Source organism: Egretta garzetta, unplaced genomic scaffold, assembly GCF_000687185.1.
Source record: "Egretta garzetta isolate BGI_Z169 unplaced genomic scaffold, ASM68718v1 scaffold383, whole genome shotgun sequence".
Taxonomy (NCBI): Eukaryota; Metazoa; Chordata; class Aves; order Pelecaniformes; family Ardeidae; genus Egretta; species Egretta garzetta.
Window position 1 is genome coordinate 1,742,662 of NW_009259100.1, and position 10,813 is coordinate 1,753,474.

The 10,813-nt window shown below is 43.8% G+C and overlaps 1 protein-coding gene across 1 annotated transcript in view; it reads left to right on the plus strand.

Moving 5' to 3' along the window:
- The window catches only part of POGLUT1 (protein O-glucosyltransferase 1), a 21,858-nt gene that overhangs the window by 5,161 nt on the left and 5,884 nt on the right, over positions 1-10,813 (plus strand). Inside the window, exons 3-8 of the mRNA XM_035890747.1 lie at positions 1,753-1,896; positions 2,338-2,473; positions 5,029-5,150; positions 6,727-6,786; positions 7,829-7,928; positions 8,745-8,803. Of these exons, the coding sequence (XP_035746640.1) occupies positions 1,753-1,896; positions 2,338-2,473; positions 5,029-5,150; positions 6,727-6,786; positions 7,829-7,928; positions 8,745-8,803 (621 nt within the window). The remainder of the gene's footprint in view (positions 1-1,752; positions 1,897-2,337; positions 2,474-5,028; positions 5,151-6,726; positions 6,787-7,828; positions 7,929-8,744; positions 8,804-10,813) is intronic.

Sequence of the window (10,813 nt, forward strand, 5' to 3'; positions counted from 1 at the left end):
CCTTTGACACTGTTTCCCACAGCATTCTCCGAGAGAAGCTGGTGGCTCATGGCTTAGACAGGCGTACTCTTCTCTGGGTGAAAAACTGGCTGGATGGCTGAGCCCAGAGAGTTGTGGTGAATGGAGTTAAATCCAGTTGGAGGCCGGTAACAAGCGGGGTTCCCCGCTGGGGCCAATCTCGTTTAATGTCTTTATCGATGATCTGGACGAGGGGATTGAGTACACCCTCAGTAATTTTGCAGATGACACCAAATTGTGTGGGAGTGTTGATCTGCTCAAGGGGAGGAGGGGTCTGCAGAGGGATCTGGACAGGATGGATGCCAACTGTATGAGATTCAACAAGGCCAAGTGCCGGGTCCTGCACTTGGGTCACAGCAATCCCTACAGGCCTGGGGAAGAGTGGCTGGAAAGCTGTCCAGTGGAAAAGGACCTGAGGGTGCTGGTTGACAGCCAGCTAAACATGAGCCAGCGGTGTGCCCAGGTGACCAGGAAGGCCAACAGCATCTTGGCTTGTATCAGGAATAGTGTGGCCAGCAGGAGTAGGGAAGTGATTGTGCCCCTGTGCTCTGCACTGGTGAGGCTGCACCTCGAACGCCGTGTTCAGTTTTGGGCCCCTCACTACAAGAAAGATGTTGCATTGTTGGAGCGTGTCCAGAGAAGAGCAACAAAGCTGGTGAGGGGTCTGGAGCACAAGTCTTACAAGGAGCGGCTGAGGGAACTGGGGTTGTTCAGCCTGGAGAAGAGGAGGCTGAGGGGAGACCTGATCGCCCTCTACAACTGCCTGACAGGAGGCTGTCAGTGGGGTGGGGGTCAGCCTCTTCTCCCAAGTAATGAGCAATAGGATGAGAGGAAATGGCCTCAAGTTATGCCAGGGGAGGTTTGGATTGGGTATTAGGAAAAATTTATTTACTGAAAGAGTGCTCAAGCATTGGAACAGGCTGCCCAGAGAGGTGGTGGAGTCCGCATCCCTGGAGGTGTTCAAAAAACGTGCAGACGTGGTACTTTGGGACATGGTTCAGTAAGCATGGTGGTGTTGGGTTGATGGTTGGACTTGATGATCTTGGAGGTCTTTTCCAACCTTAATGATTCTGTGATTCTATGAAATATATATAAACTGCATCCTCCTTCTGTGTTGTCTATATACATTAGGTTTATGCTTCCGTACTGCATTCCTGGAGCTCACTGGTGATGTGCAGATGTCACAAACACAGTCTACATAGGTCTCTCCTCCTGGGCTGGTTTTCACTGCACACAGCATTATTTGGTGATGCTGTTCCTTGCAACTAGACTCTTACCTTCTTTGTTATGTCTAAATAGCACAACACTGTGTGAGGAGTTTGGTCTTGGTGTGGCCCATCATTCATGGAAGGCCAGAGCACAAGCTTCACAACTCAGAGGTTAAGTTTTATGCGTAATTCAGAGGTGAAGGGTTTTATGCATAACCTGCCAGGGTATATAAGGTCCTTTCTGGGAAAGTAACTAGCGTTGTCCATGTTGATTTAGCCTCAAAGTCCTATGCTGGGCTTTCTGTTCGGGCAGGCAGCACATGGATAGTCAAAGACTGGAGCTTGGACCTTTGAGTAACAGCTCTTCCAAGTGACTTAAATTCTCCATTATGCGACATGTTAGCAGAGCTCCTGGAAGCTGCATGGAGCTTGTTTTAGCTAGAAGTCTGTTCTGTGTATGTTGCAGTAATTTAATGTACGGTATCCTTCCTATTGTACATCATAATGTCTGATTATTTTGTTTCAGTGTCTGGAAGCAGGACCTGGCTCCTTTTCGAGGTGGCATTTCCAAGGAGATAATATCAGATGTGGTGAGCCGGAAGCTCGGGACACACTACCAAATCATTAAGAACAAATTGTACCGTGAGCAGGACTGCTTGTTCCCTGCAAGGTAAGAGCTGTGCAGAAGATCTCGTCTCCCTAGCTGGGGCACAGGAGTACTTCCAAATCCGCCAAGCTGAAAGCCACTGTGCATAATGATATTTCAGAGGTTTGAATTCCTTATCAGAGCAGGAGTCTAGAAAATTATGTATGAGGCTTAAATGTAGCAAGAGGTAAGTGTCATTGTTACACTTCAGTGTACAAAGGGTTGGTTGACTGTGGGATCCCAGAGAAAGCTGTGGATTGGGCCAGATGTAACAAGGTGGGTTACTTCGTTGGTGTCTGTACTGCACTGGGGCCTAGAGGCTGCTATGGGCAGCTCCCAGCCTGCATCGTGGTGTGGCTCAGGCTCACCATCTCTTCTGCTCCTGCACAGAGAGAAAGGTCTGCAAGATACTGGAGGATTGCACTTTCTCCTTACAGCTTTTTGCCATATGTCGTTTCCCCACAGATGCAGTGGAGTTGAGCACTTCCTTCTGGGGATCATCAACCGCCTCCCTGACATGGAAATGGTGATCAATGTGCGAGACTACCCCCAGGTCCCCAAGTGGATGAAACCCCTTATACCAGTCTTCTCCTTCAGTAAGGTGTGCATGCCTTTAAAAGCTGGGCATTTCTGAGACATGCATGTCCTCCTTTCTCTTGGGAACTCATTTTTGAGGATGGTTCCCCACAGATTTTCTGTGTGTCAAAATTGCTTGCTTTCTTTTGCTCTCTCTGTTTCCTTTCGCTTCCAGTTTTCTGGCAGACAGACTTGCAGATTTATTCAATAGAACAGTTTTTCCCCTCATTAGCTCCTCTTCCAGGTCAAAAAATGTACCTCTGCCACAGTGGAACGATGCACAGCTGGATGGGATATGTGCCAGCATCGCTGTCATTTGCTACAATCCCTCTGTTAAAATTGTAGCCGTAGTTTATGAGCATTGTTAAGGATTTTTGATCATCAGTCAGCTGTCGTACAGTTAATCTCATTTAATATGAATATTTTAGTCCTCTTTTTTGGTATCACAGACAGGTGTTTCTTATCTTCTTTGCTGTGTTATTGCTGTCTCCTGTGAACTGTTTTGCCTTGGATTACCTCTTCCATCTCCAAACATGCACATGCATGCAGAGACACACACACAGAGACATTCGTTCTCTGCATCTCTGTTTCCAGACTGGAGAGACGTCCCATATGTTTTCCTGTCTCTCCCATTGTTAAACCTGACTGTAGCATAATGTCTCATCTTTTCCAACAAAATACCTCAACACGTCAAGCTTCATGTAATCTTCCTTTGCATTAGTGTATGCCCAATGTGCACAAATCCTGCACCCTCACTACCCGACTCTGACCATGACCCTGTTCTTGACTGAAGCCCAGCAGACAGATGCAAAAAGAAGCAAGAAACCATTTGCTCTTGAGAGTTCAGGCCCTATTTTGTTTTGTCTAATTTTTAGCATCTTACCCAGGTCTTCAGCTCATGCAGTCTGAACCCTAATACAATCTGTAACTATTGCCTAGTCCCCAGCCATCCTAAAACTCTCTGTAGAATTTCAATACAGCATTGCAAGCACTGTTATTCAAGAACCGTGTTTGCTGCCAGATGTAGTAGTAAAGCTAGCTGTCTTGCCCCTTGACCATTGCACAGCCTTACCTCTAGCCAGCAGGACCCAAAGTCTGGCTGCAGGAGTTTGATCTTTGCAGCCGTATTCAGCATCCTGCCCCTGGGTGCCTTGCAGGGCCCCACAAGAAGCTGAGTTCAATATCTGTCCGATATCTGAACTGTAACCTCAGCCCTATCCTTAGCTGAAACCCAGTGACCCAGGCACAGCTCACATTTAACCAGCCAGTGTTAGTCACTGCCAAAATGAGGAAGGCTCCAGGATGCATTCTAGGGCTGAAAGCATCAGCGATCGCAGGATTTTCCTGTTCTGCATCTCAGAAGGCCCCCTCTGGGGGTGGGGGGTGGAGCTGTCATGGTTTGTATGAATGCCTGTTTATAGCAAGACTGAGAAGGAATAGATCATAGAAGCACACACTCATTTAAGTTGGAAGGGGCCTTGGGAGGTAATACAGTCCAGCGCCTCGCTTGGAGCAGGACCAATTAGACCAGGGCACTCCAGGCTGTGTCTAGCCCAGTTCTGAGCATGCCCAGGACAGGGTGTACGCAGCCAGCATTTGACCTCCCTCAGAATGAAGACATGTCCCAATATCTAGTTGGAATTTCCCTTGTAATCAAAGCCTGTTGCCTCTTATTCTATCTCTGCACTTCTGAAAAGAGTCTGCCTCCATCTCCTCTGAACTCTCTCATTAGGTAGTAGCAGACAGCATTTAGATTCCCCCAAGCCTCCTCTTCCTGGGTGTGAACAAACCCATTCCTCAGCCCCTGTTTATAGGTCATGTGCACCAACCTCCTAGCTACCTTGGTGGCCTTGGGCTTTCTCCAGTATCTCCAGGTGACAGGTAGATTAATAATCTGACTATAATAATAATTTATAATAATAATTGCATAGGAAGTTTATTACTAGTGCAAGGAAGTGGCCTATAGTCTGATTTCATGAAAGGGTTTAGCCTTACTTAAGTGCTGGTTTTCCCTCTGATTATAGGGGAATTTAAGCATCCAAATAGGAGTGAGGAACTGAAATTCTTACATGACATGGATATTTGTTACAGGGAATTGTTAAGTGACCTCTAGGAAGGCTGGAATGAACTGGAGTGTTGGAAACCTAAATGTCAAAGTGACTATAACTGCTTCTATCTCTGAGGAGATAATAATGCCTCTTAATGTATGATCAGTAGAAAACATTTGTAGCCACACATAGGCACAAGTCTTTAGAAAGGTGAGTGGAGCTCAGGTATTTTCCTATTTACTGATAACTATATCATGAATCTCTTTCGTTATTTTTGAACATGGAATTCCAACATTGTCATGTAGCAAGACATAGCCTTTTTAAAGTCATTGAAACATTTCAATATTGGGTTGTCTTCCTATGAACCCCAGAAACACCATGGTGACTGCAGAGCTTTCATGGCTGCTTACGGAACAGTAATGGAGAAAGCCAACAGAACTCCCAGAAGGGACGTTCCTTACTGGTGGGCTCAGTCAGTAAACCAAAGCAGATATTACTCTTATTCTTACATTATTCTCTCCTTTTTCTTAAGACACCCGAATACAATGATATCATGTATCCTGCCTGGACATTTTGGGAAGGAGGACCAGCTGTTTGGCCAATTTACCCAACAGGTTTAGGGCGCTGGGACCTCATGAGAGAGGACCTCAGAAGGTATGTTTTGGAAATTATTTTGTGGGGCAGGAGGTTTAATGGAAAACAAACTCACAGTAAAAGCCATCTAGCACTGGGCAGCATTAGGGCAATGTTGGACATCTAAGACCATAGCTCTGTTGGCCTGTGATCTGTCCTGCTGCCTGTCATTAACTACATACAGCCTAACTGCTGTGTAAGAATTCTCCATGGAAACCTTGGGTGATGTAACTAGAAGTTATAATTAGCTTCTCTGTTTCCAACAGTTTAGTAGGGTACGCAGAGGACAAGGTATATACACTCTTCATGCTCTCAGGGTCAGATTGCTATCATTTTTGCTGGGATGGGGTTTGTCAATAAAGCAACGGTTATCTTTTGCCTGCAGAAATCTCCCCTGACACATGGAAATATTCTGCTTTGTTTCCAACTACTTCTCAAAGAGCCGTGGGTTTTTCATTGCAGGGATGGTCCAGGATGTTTGTATAAGCTTCTGGAAGGGTAAAGGAAAGCCTTCTTTAAATCTGCTTTTACTTGAGTGTTGTTGTGCCATAGAGAGACCTGGAATTGTTCCCAAGAATTGAGAGTCATTCCTGGGCTTGAGAGTAAGACAGAAGACGTTTCTGACTGGGAGTCTTTCTTTTGGCAGGGTCTTTGACTGTTAGCAGAATAAGGGGCATGGAGAGTGACAAACAAAGTGTGCAACAGTGAGTGAACATAGAAACACAACAGGAAAAAGAACACCTTGATGTAAATCCCTTGACATCAGAATACAAGGCTGAATGTTTCCCTCTTCAAAATCTGCAGATCCATGGGACTAATCACAGCTGAAGCCTAATGTGATACAATATAATGAAGGTCCAAAGCCTTTTCTTATCCTATCTTTCCCAGTGAACCCCACTTGTGTCACTGGCTTACAAGCAGATGCAGGGCTTGACCTGTGCAGATCAGTTTGGGGATCAGGACCTACATGTCAGGCCAGGTGAAACAAAAAAGTACAACAGAGTTCCCCAGAGGGAGGCAGGTGACTGCACTGAGGGAAATAAAACTTGTGAACAGCTATTTTGAAGGACTCCTTTAGATGTAAAATGAATGTTGTTTGGGAAAACAATGAACCCCTGTGTTTTAAATGCAATACACTAGGCAAATTTTTTTGCTTGTTTTTTGTTTGGTTGGTTGGTTTTGGTTTTTTAATGGGAAATGGCAGTGGTTAGAAACTAGTAGTTTTGCACTATCCATATCCAGTGAAGTATAGAAAAATAAAGCAACAGTGCAAAAAGTGGTAAAAACAGTGCAAATTTTAGGTAAATTTTAATACCCTTAAAGATTTGATGAGGGGGTTGTGCGTAATTCATTAATTCGTGCGTAATACTGAAATGTATTCTGAAAAGTAGCCTATGTCATGTTGCCTTAAACAGAATATTTACAGGAAAACCTGTTTCATTGGACCTGGCTGAGAGTTTTTTCTGCTATAATGAAGAAAGTGATTTCCATCAAAAATGAAGAATAATAAAAAGGGATCATGCTGTGAAAACTGATGAGAGCGCTGTTTCATGGTTATATTAAATCATTTATTGCCATATATAAACAATATTTTCAGATCTGCAGAAAAATGGCCGTGGATGAAAAAAATCTCTAAAGGATATTTCCGAGGATCCAGGTGAGCATATTTTCCTATAGCAGGAGATTCTACCAAAATATGCTGTGACAGCTGTCTGTATGCAGAAATTTCTGTATCTCCAAGACCTAAACAAATGTAACTCACAAATGTATTTTTTAAGAATAAGGAAAGGGAGGCATTTGGTACAGCAGCATTTTGCCATTAGGAAGTCCATAACTCCTTAAGAACTGCCATTGCAACTAGTTTATTATAATAAGTCTAATATTGGAAACAGAAGTTGTGATGGATTTGCTATGGTATTTCTTAATGAGTAAAGCTGTCACACTGGGAACCAGCTTGTTTTGTTCTGTGCAGGGAACTGCAGGTGCATGATACAAATTTAAAGATTTGATATTGATTTGCATGCTTCTTGCCAGCATGGATACTTTATTCGCTGTGCAAGTGCTTGACAGTGACTCAACAAGTATTCTTGCATTGTACTACCTGAGTGATGGGGGATAAGAGAGCAAGTAGATTTATTTTTGTCCTCTCTCCAGTGATAGTTTGAAAACAGTGTTAACCCCTACTCCTTTTTGTTCCTCCTCCATCCCCGGTAGGGATGGATTTGATATCTTGCTAGGTAGGCTCGGGAGATGATGAGGAGTGAGTCTCAGGTATGTCATAACCATGTTTATCAGTAGTGTTTTAAATTAGTGTCAGAGGGATCAAGTGTTGAAGATGCTTCGCGTCTCTTAGCTCTCTCTCTGACTTAGAAGGAAGTTAAAGTATTTGGCACTCATCAGGATAAGGCCTGAAGGAAACAACATCTCTGCTGATTTGTCCTGGGAATTGCTTAAATAATACTATTAAATATTTAGTAAGCGAACTAAAGAAACATGGCCTCAAATAATTTTGGTATACATATCTCATTCTCTTCTGCTAGTATAGCCTTGGACAGAAATACACCATATGGTAGGCACTTAATAGTGTTTTCAGGGCACATAAGGAGGTCAGCCTCATGAACAGGCAGGATCTTGAGTCCTGTTAGTTAGCTGTGTTGGGTCATGTGGGTTGGCAATTACTGATAGCATTTCTTTTGCAGAACGAGCCCTGAGAGAGATCCCCTCATTCTGCTGTCCCGAGAAAACCCAGAACTTGTTGATGCTGAGTACACTAAAAACCAGGCTTGGAAATCTGAGAAGGTGTGTGGGTGTTGTCTGTCTCCTGAGCGTGAAGGCCAGAAAGGGTAGCATTGCAAGATGGCTTTGATGATTGAGATGCATCTTGTTGGAGAGTTCTGGGTGATCCTCTAGAGTGGGGGAGGCTTGCAGTTCCCTCGATGGCTGCATCTCTCTGATGGATGAAAGGAAGGAGCCTCTAGAGCCTGGCAGGCCAAACGTTTTTCTTCCATCTACACTTTTTGTTCAGGAAACAGGCACGTGTAAGAAAATGAACCTGTGCCAATTCCCTCCTCTTTCATTACGACAAAATTAACCAACTCTTCCCCTTCTATCCCGAAGCTGCATGTGTGGTGGTGTCAGTCTTTTTAAACCTTTTTCTGTCATCTCCATTTCTTGGTCTTGTTGTTGATAACTTTCTGATAACTGTTGCTGATAACTTTTTAGTTCCATACTTGGACTACAGTCCAGCTTGCTCCAGACACTCTTGGCTAATCTGGTTACGCTTGGCTTCACGTAGTCCATTGTCCCAGGCTGTTTTCCATTCTGTAGCTGCCAGCTAAACATTATCATTTAATGTGCTGTGCTGGCGTTTGCTTACAGGCAGTGTGTAATTTACGGAACCTTTTTTCTTGTTTAAAGAGCTGGGAATTCTTCATAATACTTGCAAAAGCCCACCAGAGAAGGTTATAATACTTGCAAAAGCCCACCAGAGAAGGTTTTTTCCGAAGTGGGAATGGAGGGTTTTGAGACTTCAGCTTTGTTTCTAACTGAGAAGGAAAACAAATATGAAATCACCATATAAAGCTTACTAATTTTTTTAATTCGCTTTATTTTAAGGACACCTTAGGAAAGCCTCCCGCAAAGGAAATTCCACTGGTTGATCACTGCAAATACAAGTAAGAGTTTTAAAGCTGTTCAAGGGTTATTTCTTTCCTTGCATGGTGTAAGGCCTCATTTTATTTTAAGGTCTAATTCTAGCAACCAGCTCCATGCAGACAAGAAAGCCTGTGAACAAACTTAAGGCAGTTGAAAACTTGGGAGCTTAGCATGGCCGCTTTCAGTATCAGCTTTCCCCTGTAAGGTCAGGAGAAAAAAAGTGCTTTGGGGAAAGTAAAGGTCTTGGATCACTAATAAACATATAGATTGAAAAATTTATTTTATTTGAATCAAAAAGGCTTTCTGTCAATTTTTCTTTATATTCCTGTACCAAGCTGTGTGTTCAAAATTATTTTTTCGGTGCTACAGTGATAGCATCACTGTCTTCAAAGACATCAGGAACTGAAGAATCATGTCTTCATGTGCATACTGGGGCGAGCGTTGCCATTGGGTGTGCATAGTAAAGAGAGAACCTGAAATATGACTGAGCAGATGGAGTATTGATTCATACTTTTTATGTTGTTTGGGAGAATGTGGTTTTGATTTACAAAGATTCTTATTTTTTAACTCCTTTAGGGAGGGGTTTTTGGTGTAATATTCTTGTGGATTTCTGTGTTTTTAAAAAAAAATATATAAACTCTTAGTGTGCATGCACTTGTATATCTGAGGCTGTGCTTTTTCTTTTGCTTTAAAATTACCTACTTACGATTCTACCACCTAGAATCTGCTGATACAAGAACTCAGTGATTTGGCTGGATCTGTGTTTTTGTGCAAATGTGATTGACTCGTCTCATTTTATATTTCACTAGGCTGCTACCCAGATTTCTCCCTTCTGTTCCACAGAGATGTAACTCCCAACTCCTGATGCCTCCTAAGCCCCTCGTACAGTATGGGCTGAGACATTCTCACAGACTTTTGTTGTAGCCCGGGGTCTGGAAGGGTCAACGTAGCTTCCTGCACTGTGGGTGCTATAGCAGGCCGGCTGAGAGCAGCCCCCGCTGACTTGGCCGAGGTCATGGATGGTGGGAGCCGTGTCTGGAATTGGACAGAGGCGTTTCCTCACTTCCGGAGCACTGCTTTTGTTACATTTCTGCATGTATCTGCTGAGTTCCTAATACAATGAGCTCCTCATCCCTGCCTTGGGCTCCTAGGTAATACAAAGAATGCAAAATAATTTCAGTTTTACTCCTTGTCACTTAGTGCTGAACTAAGTTTAGCTACGATTCCCATCTCGCCCAAAGTATGTATAATATACAATCCCCATCTCACCCAAAATAGCTTAATTAAAGGAAGAGCTCCCTTCCCCCAGCCCAAAATGTTTGACTTCAAAGATTATTTATATGTACTGAGGGGTTTTACCCACAGGAAAAACAGCTTTCTGTATAATTGGAGAAATGTGGGTTTAAAAAAGCAAGCAAGTAAGCAAACAAACATCCCTCTGAGACACAGTTTGCTAAGAGAAATCCCCCCCCCAGCCAAGCCCACTTTACTAACTTGGCAGAAAATACTGAAAACAAAAATTGTGGGTTCTTTGTTATCTGCAAAGTCCATCTGTTGTGTGCTAGCCTGTTTAACCTCCTAGGGTTGCATTCCCAAGTTAACATGGAACAATTAGATTCAGTTTAAAGCAGGATCCCAGAGGAAAAAAGAAAAACAAAAAACCAACTGAGATAGGTGTGGCAAAGCAGAACAGGGAACAGAAAAGCTCGCTGCAAGACAACAGAGAATCGGGGGGAAAAGCTCCTCGTGGTATCAGAGCCTCTGAAGTGTGGAGTCATAGGATCAGCGTCCGTGCTGTGACCTTCCACGCCGTGTTGGCAGTTCTCCGTGAGGCCTCTTGTGGTTTGTCGTGGGCGGCTGTCTTTGTCAGAGGCAAAGCAGCACGCCTTGATTCTTCTCCCTCAGTTTTGACAGGCAGCAGAAACTCACTGAGCGCATCCTTCACTTCAGCTCACCCTTCCTGCGAGGAGCTTCAAATAAATGTCTTCCCTTTGCTTTAGCCACAGGTGCTTGGCTCGGTGTGAGGGAGA